The sequence below is a fragment of the Cervus elaphus genome, chromosome 9 (assembly GCF_910594005.1).
Source record: "Cervus elaphus chromosome 9, mCerEla1.1, whole genome shotgun sequence".
NCBI classification, from domain to species: Eukaryota; Metazoa; Chordata; class Mammalia; order Artiodactyla; family Cervidae; genus Cervus; species Cervus elaphus.
The window spans coordinates 80,470,563-80,486,831 of NC_057823.1; the positions used below are offsets into that span (position 1 = coordinate 80,470,563).

The window sequence follows — 16,269 nt, forward strand, 5'->3', positions numbered from 1 at the left end:
CACTCTGATATTCTTGCCTGAGAAATCCCACGGATAGAGGAGACTGGCAGGTCATTGTCCATGGGGTCACAAAGAGTCAGACACAATTTAGCAACTAAACGCAACAGCAGTAGGTTACTAGGTGCTCTTATTTAATCCTCCCAATGCTCCTGTGAGGTCATCATCATTGTCCACAGCAGCAGCATCACCATTATCATCATCATCATGCCTACTTTGTACTTAAGGAAGACAAAACACAGAGGTGATTATCTTGCCCCAAGTCAATCTGTTAGCAAATACATAAAGTGCATAATCTTAAATATACACCTTGATGAATTTTTATTGACATAATCACTTGTGTGGCCAAGTGAATAAGATAATCTAGAAAATTCCCAGAACCTGAAAGGTCCTCTATATTCTTTTCCAGGCAATACTTCCCTATAAAGGTGACTACAATTTCTAACGTTTCTACTATAAGTCATGAACTTTGCCTGTTCTTGAACATCTGATAAATGAAAGACTATGTAGTCTTGAAAGCTGGTGTTTTAACCAGTCCACCCTACTGAGTGGGAAAGGTAGATTTGGTGGTTGGTGGTGCCTCTCGTCAAACCATGATCTGGAAAAAGTGGGGCTCGTTTTTCATGAGCTGCCGACCAGTTCCCAACCCCGTGCTGCCTACAGACACTAGCAGAGTTTATCCGTGGCACCTGAAGTGAATTGTGGGAGTTGATTTGTGCCACCCTGTCACAAAATAAAACTGAGAAAAGTAAATTTGGATCTTCCTCTGAAGCCTTTAATACCCACGAAAGCCAGAGAGTTCATGCAGGTCGTTGAGGGAGTCACTTGCATACCAAGCTGCAAGGAACAAAAGGCGCCAAGAACAGACCTAAATGCCTCCATTCGGATTCTCCCAAAGCTGCCCAGTTTACAAAGATCAAAGAGGAAATGAGATAACTCTTGTCTCATTCCTGGAGACTTCACTTCCCTACAGAAGTGATGCATGGACTCAAGCAGCCTTCCCCAGACAGAAGACAGGTGCATGTTTCAGCCAACTTGGAAATACCGTTGTTTACTATAGCTTCTCTGTAGCCTCTCTATTCGCCCGTGGCCCCTGTCCCCCTGAGAGTAGCATCGCTGTTAAGTGTTCAATGAAGGTTTTGAGGTGAAATCTCTGGACTGTTGAGGAGCTCCTTAAAAAGCCTTGCAGAGCAAACGAGGCAGCAGCTGGGAACAGCTGGCAGCAGCCCGCAGCCCGCCCAGGTGTGCCACCTGTACGCGTGGCAAACAGCTGGAGGGGCCCGAGTCTCACCGGTAAACGGTGTGGTCCTTAGCAGCCGTCACTGCAGACAGCGAGTTCCCGAGCATCTTGCTTCTCATGTTGATTCCTTTTTCAGATGTTCATTTCCACCAGCCAGACTCTTCCTCAGCTATAGGGCAGACAAGCCTTCAGAAGTGATTAAATCTCGCCGCTGCTCATGCCTTCCCGCTTAATGAGTGTCCACTGCCCTGTCTTCAGGCTCCCTTTGGGAAGGAAGCATCTCCTCCTTCCGATGATGAAGAAGACAAGGAGTGGTGATCTCATCGGTTGCCTCTTTCTGCTTTTTCTCCAAAGCTGTTTCTTGACCACTCAAAGAATTTACTTAGCTTCTCTGAGCCTCAGTTCCAACTTATAGGATGGGCATTTTTCTGAGTACTTGGTACAGTAGGTACTCCTCCAAGTCCTGAATATGGAACGACTGCTTTCATCCTCCCAACAGTGCTTGTCATCATCTTCTTCATTTTGTAGCTAAGAAAGCTGAGGCACAGAGCACTTAATTGTCCACGGTCAGCAGATGGGTAGTAGCTACTCTGAGATTCAAACCCAGACACCCCGATCCAGAGTCTGCAGCTTAAGGGTTCTATTTTTCTGCTTTGTAGGGTTGCCATAAGGATATAAATCAAGAATATATGTAAATCCTGTACAGCCTATAGCATTTATTATTACCATCAATTATTAACTTATCCCTATTTGAAAACATAGCATTCTTGCCCAACTGCAACCTACCCATGACTGACTCTAATCGGGGGACACTCATTTCATTTATTTCTTTATATCCCAGCTTTTATCTTTTGAAAAAGTGGAAAACTTCAGAGAGTTTCTGGTTATGGTAATTCCTATCATGCAACATATACTGTATTGTTCAGTCCCGAAGTCATGTCCAACTCTGCAACCCCGTGGACCATAGCATGTTCTGTCCTTCACTATCTCCTGGAGTTTGCTCCAACTCCTGTCCATTGAGTTGGTAATGCTATCCAACCACCTTATCCTCTGTCCATATATACTGTATGCCTGACTGGTATTATATCTGTCCATTCCCCATCATATGATCCTATGATATATGCATTGTTATCACTCAGTTTTAAAGGCAGAGAAATTGAGTTTCAGCCAGGAAAACTTTGATTTTAAACTTTTAAACTTTTTCTTTCTAAGCTGACACAGCCAGGGACTAGAGGAATTCACAGTCCAGGTTCTTACCTCCATGTAGACACTGTGCAGACTTTTGGCTTCTTATCGTGAGAATGCCAATCCAAAGCTTTCCATTTAGCATTAACCTGATTTTAGTGTCATGTTGCCAGAACTGTTATGCAAGATTCTCTCTGATTTTCTTTGTCAAAAGCAATACAAAGAATGCCTCACCTACCATTCCCAGAAAATTTCTCTCTGTCCATATTTCTCTGAAATGGCTATTCCCATTAGCATACAATGTCTGTGTGTGGCATACAGCCAGAACTTTTCTTTGCTGTGTTTTCTAACAGAAAGCACCTAGTTAGTACTCCGCAGCCACATCTTGCAGAGTGGAGTAAATAAGAATGTTTATGAAGCAGACGTAGGACCCGGCTGTGAGCTGATGGGGAAGGCCTGGGTCAAACTTTCCCATAACCGCTGAGTCAGAACGGGGCCCTTTTCGAAGACTCTGCAAACCTCTCTCACCAGGAGAAAGCCAAGCAGACAAACAAATAAGTAGGCAGATAAATAAAAAAATAAATCATCCAATGTCATGCCGGGGCCGAGCCGCTTTCGCGCCCCTGTTGAATGGAGATGTCGGCAGCCTCTCAGGTCCTGAACTGGCAATTCAGAACAGTTTGATTGCCTGCTTGATTGTTTGCAAGATAACTGCAAGATTGTCAGTGACAGGGTAATTTACTGAAGATTGCCATGTCAGACTCCATGCGAGGGGCTTGCTGGCATAAAGATGCGCTTCTCGTGACTGACAGGCCGCGGGGAGATTGGAGTGCCAATTTCAAGTTCACAGTGTCGTCTGCAAGTGTTTGGCAGCTGCAGCCCATAATCACGAAACATGATGAGGTCATTACAGGCGTAACGTATGCTCACACTTAATAACGGCTAGAACCCCAAATGCATAATGTCTGGAGCAGGTAAGTGTAAATATGTAGAGGACATCATTTATATCCTTTTTATTTTAAGCATTTGCCATCTGCTATTGCTGATGTGTTTGTAGGACATTTCCTGCTGCCAGACGGACCCTTGAATAAAAAGCCCAGAGTCAACAAAAACAGGGAGGAAATTTGAGGTCCACACTTTTGAAGCAGTCACAGATCCGGAAGGAGTAGCAGACTCGAGGGGGCTGGGAGAAGAATCTTAACAGGAAAGACTGTCTTAAGTTATTATTTGATCCCGACGCGAGGCTCTCAAGCTGCCTGTACAGAGTGGGTGGTAGAGGGTTGAGGGTGGGAGGGGTCACATTCCCGGCTTTGGGAGGAAAAGACCACCAGAGATGGATGGAACTCCTAATGGGAAGAGGCCGGTGGCCTTAAAGAAATCTATAGTGCTAATAACAGTGGGTTTCTTCTACCTGAGAACTTTCTGCAGCGGCTGAATGAAGCACTGCCAACATATCTCAGCAGGATATTTTTAAATCCAAAGCAGGCGTTCCGTGGTGGATTCCTTCTGTCGAGTGAGGGCAGTCCATGGAAGGCGATGTTACAGGAAGAATACTTGGCTTTTTTTTTTTTTTTTTTTCCTATTCTTCTTTCATATTCTACCAAGGGCGCTGGGAGGCATCATTCTGCTGCTGAGATATGAGTCTCCAGCCCCGTTTCTTAGGTCTGAGATTTGCGGAACTCTGGGGGGTACCTGATTCAGCCAGCATGTCGGACAGAGGTACTCATAGCCATGACTCTGAAAGTCTCTAAATTTCAAGCATGTGTGCCTGCTCACCCTCCTGTGTCTGCACTTCCAGGAAATTTTGTAAATCTAAATGTGTTACGAGACACCCGAGCAACATTTGCCCATGTGGAAGATGAGAGGCTAGTTTTAGTAATTTAAAGCCGAGCAGAACACACAACCTCCTAATTTGTTTGTTTGCTTAAAAAGAAAGTAATGCATTAAAATCATTGTACATTAATTGCTAAATTACAGTGGAACTTGGGTGAAATTATATATTTCAATTTCATTAGCGGAACCAAATGTAAAGGGTAATGCCAAAAAATTACATTGTAGTGAATTTAAAGCACACAGCCAGGCCTCTGATTCAGCGCTCCAGTTCAAGTGTTCATCAAGTCACAGCCCGGGATTGGAGTGCATGTTTTTATGATGCTAATTATGGCCCCCAAATGCCTCGCTATCAAATCAAGGAGGTGTAAGCAAGTTACTCTCCAAGCTCCTACACTGTGTATTCAATCAACTCCCAGCAGAGTGAAGAAGGACTGGCTAACTAATCCATTCTAATAGGAATTCCACGGCGTAAACACTGCCCTAAACATTCCCATCCCCATTCCTAACAGACATGTGGAGAATGGGAAACAGTCATTTATTCACTCAACAAACATTTATTGGGTCCCGATTCCACGTTGACACTAAGCAAAGCATCAATATAAAAATGAATGTGACACTGTCCTTCTTTTCAAAAAGCTTGTTTTCCAGACAGGAAGGCAAGCAGACAGAAATAGATAATTCTAGTACAAGGAAGTTAGCGTGAACAATTGTTTCTAATATTTCTGGTGCATTAGAATCACCTGAAAATCATTTTAAAATGCAGATTCCAGAACCTACTCCTGGAGGCTCTGCCTGGGGAGGTCTGGGGTAGGCTCTTGATTCTCCCCGTGGGATTTTGATGTAGAACCATTCTCTGAGAACCTCAGATTCAGGAATACACAGAACAAGAATACCTACCCTAGCCATGGACATCATCAGGAAGGCTTCCTGGAGGTGGCCACACCTAGTGTGAACCTTCAAGGATGAGTCATATCCATTTCCTCCTCTATACTGTCAGCTCCTTTAGGACAGACACCATCATTCTTTGTTTCCTGTTTTATTTTCAGAACATGAATAGCATTCAAATACTTGTTGAAGGGTAGATGACTAGGAGGGTTTCCCTGATGGCTCAGACAGTAAAGAATCCACCTGCAATGCGGGAGACCTGGGTTCTATCCCTGGGTTGGGAAGATCCCCTGGAGGAGGGCATGGCAACCCACTCCAGTGTTCTTGCCTGGAGAATCCCCATGGACAGAGGAGCCTGGCAGGCTGCAGTCCATGGGGTCGCAAAGAGTCAGACATGACTGAGTCACTAAACGCAAATGACTCAGGAACGGGTGAAGCAGCAGGAATCTAGGCAAATAAATCAGAATGTTCAGAGTCCTGCAGCTATGGCAAAGGCAGCTCCAGAAGCAATTGGGTAAACTAATGGCTTAGTTTGTGGATACTCATGCCAGAGCCGTATCTCCACATTTCCTGGAAAATGTCACTCATCACCCCCAGTGCTCCCACTAGTCAGCACCACCCTCCCTGGCTTAGAGGAAGTGGGGATGGAATGCTTTTCTCCACTGAAGCAGGATTTAAGGAATCCCACGCATTTTGATGATTTGCATACCCATTAACATGGGTCCCTGAAATCTAGCAACAGGTAATTTTTTTGTGCTATGTTGTTTAAAAGCAAAGTGTTAGTTTTTATTGCCAGAAAAAGTAGAAATACAAAAGTTTTAATACAAGATAGAAAAAGAAAGAGACACACTAATCTACTACCTGGGGATAACCATTTGTCAACATTCTCAACAACTTCCTTTCGGTCTTTTATTTATATTGGAAATATACTAGGCTTGTTGTGGGAAACTTGCCTGGTCAGGCCTTTGGGAAGGGTCGGGGCTGGTTGGGACAAAGATGTTGACATCTCAAGGTCTTTCCTGGAGGTCCAGTGGTTAAGAATCTGCCTTGCAATTATCCTTAACCACTGGATCACACATGCTGTAGAGCAGCTAAGGCCACACGCGGCAACTACTGAGCCCTGATGAGCTAGAGAGTCTGCAGGCTACAGCGAAAGAAACGAAGATCCCACGTGCTACAACTGAGGCCCAATGCAGCCAAATTAATTAATTTTTAAAAAAAAGAAAAAAAGGTGCTAGCATCTCAGAGCAGCTTTGTGCTGTGAAATCTGCTGACCCCTGGCTTTGTCTCTGCCCTTCCAGATGGCCTGGTGGACTGCCTGGACCCTGACTGCTGCCTGCAGTCAGCCTGTCAGAACAGCCTGCTCTGCCGAGGGTCCCGGGACCCCCTAGACATCATTCAGCAGGGCCAGACAGACTCACCTGCAGTGAAGTCCTTCTATGACCGCATCAAGCTCCTGGCCGGCAAAGACAGCACCCACATCATTCCTGGAGACAACCCCTTCAACAGCAGGTAGGTGCCCTTCTGTCCCTGCAGGTGGCTGAGGTCACTGCTTCCCTTCCTGTCCAAGCAGGAGGAAGCGCTCCTGACTCTTCTGTGGGATTTGACCCTCTGCAGCCTGGAACCTGCTGGAGACCCCTGTTAACTGCCTGCTTTCTAGATCATTTTGATGATCTATCATTTTATGACATTATTGCTATTCTAAATCTCCCTGATTGTGACTTTCTGTTTGATCAACCCTGAAATATCTCATTCATTATTTTTTAATTTAGTTATTTTTCACTGAAGGATAATTGCTTTACAGTATTGTATTGGTTTCTACCAAACATCGACATGAATCAACCATAGGTTTTTAAAGCAGTTGCAAACTCAATGACACAACTTATCATTTGTGGCGTCTTAGAGTCAGGATGATGCCAGTTGCTAGAATTTATTGAGCACCTGTGATGAGCTAGAAACTTGATGTGTATAGATTGACTCTCATCCTCATAGCCACCCCACCCCCAACGATTGTTATCTGCTAATTGCTTACTTGGTGCTAGGCATTGTGCCCAGGGAATTCCCCTTCTCATTCCAAGATGGCAGCGGCAGAGTGGATTCTCTTGAATTTACATTTGCTCTCGGTTGCTAATTTGAGGCTTCTGAGTATTCTGGAGCAAACTCTGGATTTATTTTGTAGACAACTTGGCCTCTCCTTTCCCACCAGGACAGGTTAGAGCTGTACCCTGGAGAAGAAAGCAAGAAGAGTTGGCTTTGAGATGCCCACCTAGTCAGTGTCTTCTACGTGCTGTTTTTGATTCTGAGGGTAGAAGGGAGGGCAAGGAGAGGCGGCAGTCTTGTCCTCTTCAGGCCTGCCCACGCATCTCTGCTCTCACTCTGGGTCAGCCTGGATCCAGATAGCAATGGTGTCAGCAGATGTGACGACAGCAGGTGTGACCTTCTTGGGGATGCCCCGCCCCATATTTGTGCCCTTTCTCATGGAGAAATAAGAACTGGGAACCTCTAGAAACTTGTCCCCATCCCCTTATTCCTCTGACAGCCTTCATCATGCCGTCTTTCTCTTAGTTTTCTTCCCCCTCACTTAGGTCTGGGCAGACCCTGAAGCAACTCAGGAAATATGCTGTTTAAGCAGGCTTCCAACTAGAGACGGACATAGCGAACTTTACATTTGAGAAGAGCCCCTGAGTCTACAAGAGATTGTCTTGGAGCCCCCCTCATTAGACTTTGGGGACGAGACACCACCACATCACAACTCAGACTCTGGTCCTCCCTGGGAGAGCCTGGTGAGGGTGGGAGTGGGGAGGTGGTGGGTAATGGTACAGCCAATTAATTCTGCAGCCCCTTAGAACTCCCTGGGAAGCTATGTAGCCCCAATTCATGGCAGCTCTCTGACTATGAGGGTTCTTAACGAGGTCACCTTGGGCCAGCAACTTTAGCCTCTCTCTGTTCTGGTTCCACTAAAAATAAAATAGAAGAGAAAAAAAATAATCTCAGCCCTCGCCTGTTTCAACCCTGACATCTTCTGGCTGTGTCACATTAGGCAAGTGATTTAACCTTATAAACTTTATTTTCTTGATTGGTAAAATTAAATTAGTAAGTGTAGATTATACTACACACAGTAATATTATTTTAATATGAGTAACCCTCAAAAAAAAATAAATAAGAGAAACCACATATCTTGGAACCAAAAAAATATTTTCTCTGCTTATTAATTCCTAGTTCTGGGGCAGAGACTGTGTTGCTATGTTTCTTTTAAATTATGGACATGATTCCCATTGCCAGGATGACAGGCCCTTGCATTAGTCCAGAAGCATTTCAGTGAGGTTTGCATATGTGTGCATGCTAAGTTGTATCTGACTCTTTGCGACCTTGTGGACTGTAGCCCTTCAGGCTCCTCTGTCCATGGGATTTCCCAGGCAGGAATACTGGAATGAATTGCTTCCAGGGAATCTTTCCCACCCACAGACCAAATTCAACCTCTGTTACATCCCCTGCATTGGCAGACAGTTTCTTTACCACTAGCACCACCTGGGAAGTCCATGAGGTTTGCATGCCATTTGATTATGCTATAAATGCATCTTTCAAAGGTTCATACTCTGTTTCAATCAGCTTCCTACTAACATTTTCTTTCTCCCCTAAATCCTTTAATTTCCTCGTATTCTTTTCATACTCTTTTTTCACTTATGCCTTAAAATTCAGTCTTATCCTCCTCACCAGTAGTTACCACTCCCAGAAGGCACCCTGAGATAGAGCCAAGAAGTTGGGGAGCAGGCAGGGACTCCAGAATTTTAGGTAGACTATACCAGCCCCAGAGATGTGGGCAAAAGAAACTTGCTTTAGAGACAGCTTCTCTGAAGCTTTGAAGGCAGCGATCAATAGCACCACCCAAATGAGCCCACACTCCAGCATGTCGGCTTGGATCCATAATTCAGAAATGCAAAATGTTACTCCAAGACATAGGTTGAAGTTCACTAAGCATGTGAATTTCAGTGCATTATCCTCTGACAAATAATGAAGGACAAAGCTCGGAGTAAAAAAGAACTTAATTCAAGACTTCTAAGAAGGCGTTTCCCCTAGATAATGGCATACAAAAATAACTAAAATGCCTTGATTCCACCACTATAATTTATAGAGCAGATCTCACTATCTAGATAATGTGATAATTGTTACACATCAATAATCATAAATAGAAATGAACTGATAGCATGTCTTAGCTGAATCTTTGCTGCGAATTGACTGCCTAGAGATGTAGGAAGCCAGCAGCAATGAAGAATTAGAAAAATAGAGGGTAAAAATCATAGGCAACCCAGCTCTCTTTATTCCTATGGCATACTGCAAAGTCTTGTGCTGCAGGAGTGATTTAAAGAAATAACAGTTGTATTAAAAAGGAGGGGGGGGAAACTCCACCGTGGGATACATTCCCAATTTTGTTTTCTCATCACAAGAAGCTTGTACCTTGTGGTCATCAACACACATCATTGATTTTAAAATAGTGTCTAGGAAGGCCTGAAAGAAATCTTAGTCTGAGCTAAGATAAGGAAAGGGAATTGAACAAAAGAATTATTTTCATAAATTAGTTTTCCACTTTCAAAAGACTCTAGCATTGTGGTTAGAACCAGCTAAAAATGGAATTCATTTGTTAGGCAGCCAGTCGCAGACAATTAGAGCTGTCAGTGGAACAGTCTGAACCCTCCTGAGATCATCAAAGGGTCGGAGTGGAACAGTGCGGGGGATTGCTAATAGAAAGGGAGGTGCTTGGAGAGAACATCCCTCCAGTTTTCTGGTCACTTGGGATTGCAGAAGTCAGTGCTTTCCAAAAATTGAGCAGACTTAGACAAGATTCTGGCACGGAACAGGTCAGCTTTATTACCTAGTCCAGAAATTGGGAATTTCTGTCCAGGAATCTGGATGCCTGAGAACCTCTCTGCCTTCGCCAAATTGCCCGGTGGCTTGAGGGCCAACGATCCAGCTGCGGACCTGCATGGTAGGCTGGAGCCTCAGTGCAGAAGTGGAACTTCTCATTCGCCCATTTCTCTATGAACTCAGGAGAATTCAGGCGAAGGGAGACATGTGCATTCTCTCTTCATGGGTTTTGAGTAGACTATTGTAGCGTGTCTTTTTCTTTATGGGATTTCCCCAAAGGAGCTGGTTGAATGCTGGCATCCTTGGGAACATTCTAGTTACTATGATCTGAATAGAGGGGAGGTTTCTGTCACAGGGGCCAAAAGTTGAGAGGGATTTCAACCACTTCGCCTCTCCCCTGCCCCAAATCAGGGTAGCAGGAATTTGATGTAAGAGAGATATGTAGTTACATGGAATCCAGAATCCAAGATAGTTCTGCTGGGAAAAAAAATCTCTCTAATATTCTCTTTTCCTCAGGCTGTCATGGATTTTGAGAAATTTTACTTTTAAAGGGCAACTGAAAAAAAAAAAAAAAAAACAATGTATGTATATGCCCCGGCCTTGTTAAAAACCTCTGTGTGCTTCCCTTCCTCCCCATTCCCCACTCTCTCTGTCATCCCAGCCTGGAGGAAAAAAGTAACATTGCCTTCCTCCAAAGCCAAAAAAAGGAAATGAGTAGGCAGATGGGGAAGCTCTCACCCGAGGATAATACTCTCTGTGCCAGGCTAAGGCACAAACATGAGTGATGTGGGGCAGCCTGGAGCTCCGGCCAAGCAAAAGCCAAGTGATGTCAAGAAACGGAGTGAGGCCAAGGGCAGAGGGGCTGTGCCCAGGGGACCCCACTGCCCAGTAGAATGACTGAGGATGCTGCCCATGGATCTCACCCCAGACTGCTCCTCAGGGAAAGCCAGCATTGAGGCACCCCTCTTGCCCACAGCTCCCTGTGATCGTGTGAAGCCAGCAGTTCACATTTGAAAGTCTTCTCCTTGCCTTAGGGACCAGATGAGGACGGGCGGTGGGGAGCTTTGGCAAAAGAGAAGGGGAACTTGACAACGACCCCCCCTCCTGTCCCCTTGTTCTCCTGAGTATGGCTCAAAAGCTTGTGTTTCTCTTTCTCTCAGTTTGGTTTCTCTCATCCGAGGCCAAGTAGTAACTACAGATGGGACTCCCCTGATTGGTGTGAACGTGTCTTTTGTCAAGTATCCAAAATACGGCTATACCATCACCCGCCAAGATGGCACGTAAGTAGCTTTGTGGGGCTCCACTTACTTAGGATTGAGGCTGCAAAGAGACAGATGGTGTAATGGGCTTGGAACCACATGCCTCCCCCTTGCAGACTGGGGGGAGACCCACCAGGCCAGATCTCGAGGGAGAATCCCCCCACCCAGATACATATTTTTTGCTATGATCTCAGAAATGGAAGATAACTAGAGTAGCCAACCTCTCCAGGGCTGCTGACAGCCATGCTTTTTCCATGGCACGTAAATGCTTTTCTCCGGGTGTGGGTGTGGGTGTGGGTGTGTCTTGGGGGTAAGGTTCAGGGTGGCGGAGTCTAGAAGGAAAGGAAAGTAGCCCTTGGAACCTCACTCCTGTTTTCTTTTAAATCAAAGGCCATGCAGGGTGACAGGGATCCACAGGCCACAGTGTCCTGTGGTGAACCCCTTCTGCCTTCATCTGTGACTTTAGGAGCGGTGGTGTGTTCGCTTCTGTTTTGAGGGAGTGGGATGTAATCAGAGAAGTCTAATTAAATACATTTAGCCTTCACCCTGCTGTGTGAAGGAGGCAACCTTACCCTATTATCTTCTGATTGGAAACCCGCACCCGTGCAGCCCCCGCCAAGATGAAAGCGCTGTCATTTCCTTAATCCATTGGGCATGGAGTTGCAATTTCGAGAAAAAGATAAAAAGAAGAAAAGAAATCTATAGGAAGGGGAAAACATGCACCCACTCTGGCCTGAAAACACACAAAGATACACACACACACACACTACTATATTGTATTTTAAATGAAAGAGGAGATTGTGGCTGTAAATCTGATGCAACACTTTTTCTGTAAAACTGCAGTCTGGAAAATCATAAACAAATCATGTACTCTGATTCTCGTCTTTTCTCTGGTGAAGAATCTGGTCTTTTTTTCCCCTAATGTCCTAAAATAGCCTCGTGGGTAGTTTCAAAAATGACCAGCCCACAGTAGCCCTATCCTCCTATTTCCACTTCTGAGACTCAAAGAAGGCATCTGATGATTCACATCAAATTCTTAATATTCACCAGGTTTCTGGTGTCTTAGATCTCGTGTTCTAAGATTTGAGCCAAATCTCATTATTTGAACGCGCTAGAACCGTGAAGGTGTACTGTAAAAGGCTACCTGGGCTCTTGTTTGTTCTCAGAAGCCAGCGTTCTTGCCCTGTGAGTCCTGTGATAACACCAGAAGAGGTTTCTGAGTCTTTGGTATGCTGTCTCTCCCACCTCACACTGCCCCATCCTTCCTAGCTGCTTCCAGATTAATTATCACCTAAATCCACTTCCCAGATCATGTATCCAACCTCCCAGATTGGTGATTCTTCAGCTTGTCCAGGTAGCAAAGCCTGGAAGTCACAGGATGTGTTTGGAAATGCTCCAAGGAGTCCCACAATCTGTTGTGTAGTGCTGTGTGCCACAGACGTGGGTGGTTTGACTCTATCATCCCAAGGAGGAACAATGTCACTTCAAAACATTTCACTCTCCTGCACTCTAAGTGAAAAAAAACTCCCCAGCAGTGTGCATGCCCTAAAATAAAAATATAAACAAATTAACAGAATAAACTCTTCCACCATGATATTTACCTTAATACTCATATACTCCCTGTTCATTCATTTTATGTCTATTGAGAAACACCAAAACTGTTACCAAAATTGAATGAAGTCAGAGAGTCTGTATATTTTCATTGAGTTTTTTAAAATTTTTATTGGAGTATAGTTGATTTACAGTATTGTGTTAGTTTCAGGGGTACAGCAAAGTGAGCCAGTTATACATATACATATATCTCCCCTTTTTTTGTCATTGGGTTTTTACTGTACTCTAGGAACTCTGCTAAGTGCTGGGGATTCTGAAGTGTGTGGAAGAGAGCACCACTGCCCGCAAAGAGCTGAGATCTTGGTGGAGGAATAAAAGATCAAATTGAGAGACTTCTCTCCATTGACTTTCTTTTCCTTTAACTGGGGAAGAACTACCTTTATTTTACTTCACTAGTAGTAGATTTCCATATAGCCTGAAAGAACAAGCAGAAATATAGTTTAAGAACAATTGTCAAAAATGTAAGAAACAGTTAAGAACCATTTCATTCCAAATGCCAAATAAATTTGTATGCTGGAAAAATATATCAGAAACAAGGCAAAATGGATGAAGGAGGTTAAAAAGTCGAAACTTCTTCACCAGCAAAAACCTACTGTATAGCACGTGGAACTCTGCTAACTGTTACGTGGCAGCCTAGATGGGAGGGAAATTTAGGGGAGATTGGGCACGTGTATATGTATGGCTGAATCCCTTCATTGTTCACCTGAAACTGTCACAACATTATTAATAGGCTATACTCCAATATAAAATAAAAATTTTTTTAATAGTACAGACTTCTAATAATAAAGTCCTGGGATGTATGTACAATGTGATAACTGTAGCTAATGATATCATATTGTATAGTTGAAAGTTGCTAAGACAGATCTTAAAATTTTCAGCACAGGAAAAAAAGAAATTGTAACTGAGCGTGATGATGAATGGATTTATGGTGGTGAACATTTCACAACATATACAGATATTGAATTATTATGTTGTAGACCTGAAACTAATATAGTGGTATATGTCAATGATATCTAAAAAAAAAAGTTAAAGTTCTATGAAACCAAAAAAAGAAGTCAGAAACAGCACAGGTTGATGAAAAGAAAGCTTTCCTGAGCCTAGGGTCAAATCATTTTAACGCCACTAAGTAGTAAAGACTCCTGTTAGCCTAGCACAATGCTAAATGCTTTATACCAATGGTGAGGGAGCATTTTCTGTAAAGGGCCAGATTGTATCTATTTTAGGCTGAGATGCCATATGGTTCCTGTTACAACTACTCAGCTGTGCCACTGCACCCCAGAAATGGCTGGAGAGAATAAGTCAATGAATGGGCGTGGCTGGGATTCCCACAAAACGTTTTACCAAAACAGGTGGTGGGCCGGCTTTAGCTCACGGGTCTAGTCCGCTGACGTCTGCTCTGAATTCGTGATGCTATTTCATCCTCTCAGCCACACTGTGAAGTCGGTATAACTATTCCCATTTCACAGATGAAGAAATTGCGGCAACTTGCCCACAGTCACACAACTAGTAAGTGGTAGAGTTTGGGCTCCCACCCAGCCCGTCTGCCGACAAAGCCCGCTGTCTCCTCCTGCCCGCTCTGCCCATCCACTGCCCTCAGCACGGAGGTCAGAGCACCCCCCAGTCTGCAGGTGAGTTCAGCACCTCTCAGTGAGCCCACCTGCCCCTCTCCAGGTTCGACCTGATCGCCAATGGTGGCTCCTCCTTGACCCTGCACTTCGAGCGGGCCCCGTTCATGAGCCAGGAGCGCACCGTGTGGCTGCCATGGAATAGCTTCTATGCCATGGACACTCTGGTGATGAAGACAGAGGAGAACTCCATCCCCAGCTGTGACCTCAGCGGCTTTGTCCGGCCGGATCCGATCATCATTTCCTCCCCATTGTCCACCTTCTTCAGTGCCACCCCGGGACAGAATTCCATTGTGCCCGAGACCCAGGTAGGAGCTCCAGGTGCCAGGATGGGACTCTCGATCCTGCCCTGACCCAAACCTGCTGGCCAACTTCCTCCCACCATCTCTGTCTCCTGGGGTAAACCAGAAACTACTATCAAGGGGGAGGGACAAAAAGTAAGGACAGTAGAATTTATTGTTGCTGGAGAGAAAACTGAATCTCTCCTGGACATTCCAGATGTTTCCAGATAGTTGTTCAAGACTTTGGCAGTCACTGGAGCTTTTAATAGAATAAAAACGATACACATATGTGCACGCCACCTGCAAATTGCTTTTTATTCCTGTTAGTCACAGAGATACATGATAAGAGGCGCTTTAATGATCTACATCGGTGTTACAACAGAGGGCATATTACATTATTGCTTCCCCGTTGCTTTATACCAATTGTCAGTGGAAGTTGCAGGTTCATATAATTACAGCCTCTTGTGGCCTCCTTGCATGCAACTAGCAATAAAGCCTGCTGTTCTTATTTACATCTTTTGCCAACAGTGTGGTTTTAAAAAGAAACACAACGGTGACCAAGAATAATTATTAATCCAAAAATCATAACCTCAGCCCCTTCGTTCCATCGTGCAGGGTAAAGTTGTGGTTGTTGGTTTTTTTCTCTCTCCTCAGCCATGGGAAGTGGTTCTGACACCCCACCCCTGTAAGGTGGGACGCTTTGGTGAGGCTGACAGCAGACAGGTAGCTGTGGGTTGCAAGCAGCCTAGCTCCTGGGGTGTGTTTGATGCACCGTTTATACCTGTTTCCTCTCCTCCAGGTTCTTCATGAAGAAATTGAGCTCCCTGGTTCCACCGTGAAGCTTCGCTACCTGAGCTCCAGGACCGCAGGCTACAAGTCACTGCTGAAGATCACCATGACCCAATCCACGGTGCCCCTGAACCTCATCAAGGTTCATCTCATGGTAGCTGTAGAGGGGCACCTCTTCCAAAAATCATTCCAGGCCTCTCCCAACCTGGCCTACACCTTCATCTGGGACAAGACAGATGCCTACGGCCAAAGGGTCTATGGACTCTCTGATGCTGTTGGTATGTTTCAGTTTCAACCCCTTACTGATTCTTAGATTTAGGCATGCATTAAATTGACAAGTATTTGTTGAATTCCTAGTATGTGCCAAGCACTATTCCAGTACTTAGGAGTACAGTGGTCCAAGACAGACAAGAGTCATCTTCCATGGCCCTTCTATACTAGTCGGGTAGCGAGATGATAAACATATACTGGCAGGAAAATTTCAAGCAGTGAAACGTACTAATATGAAAACAAAAATAAGTGATGTATACTGGGAAGGAGGGGCAACCATGAGTGGGTGTTCAGGGGAGGTTCCTCAGCAGGTGACATTTAAACAGAGACTTGAAGGGAAAGGAACCCTGTAACACAAAGAAGAGCTCTTTTTGAAAGACAAAAATAGGCCAGCATGGCTGGAATGTAGTGGACAGGGAGACTGTGTGAGA

At 44.7% G+C, this 16,269-nt stretch overlaps 1 protein-coding gene across 3 annotated transcripts in view; it reads left to right on the forward strand.

Annotated features, from left to right (window-relative positions):
- TENM2 (teneurin transmembrane protein 2) overlaps positions 1-16,269 on the forward strand; it is a 1,355,200-nt gene that overhangs the window by 1,253,591 nt on the left and 85,340 nt on the right. For all 3 annotated transcript variants that reach the window (XM_043913490.1, XM_043913492.1, XM_043913491.1), the window contains 4 exons: positions 6,442-6,652; positions 11,164-11,283; positions 14,545-14,806; positions 15,579-15,846. In XM_043913490.1, coding sequence (XP_043769425.1) covers positions 6,442-6,652; positions 11,164-11,283; positions 14,545-14,806; positions 15,579-15,846 — 861 coding nt within the window. The remainder of the gene's footprint in view (positions 1-6,441; positions 6,653-11,163; positions 11,284-14,544; positions 14,807-15,578; positions 15,847-16,269) is intronic.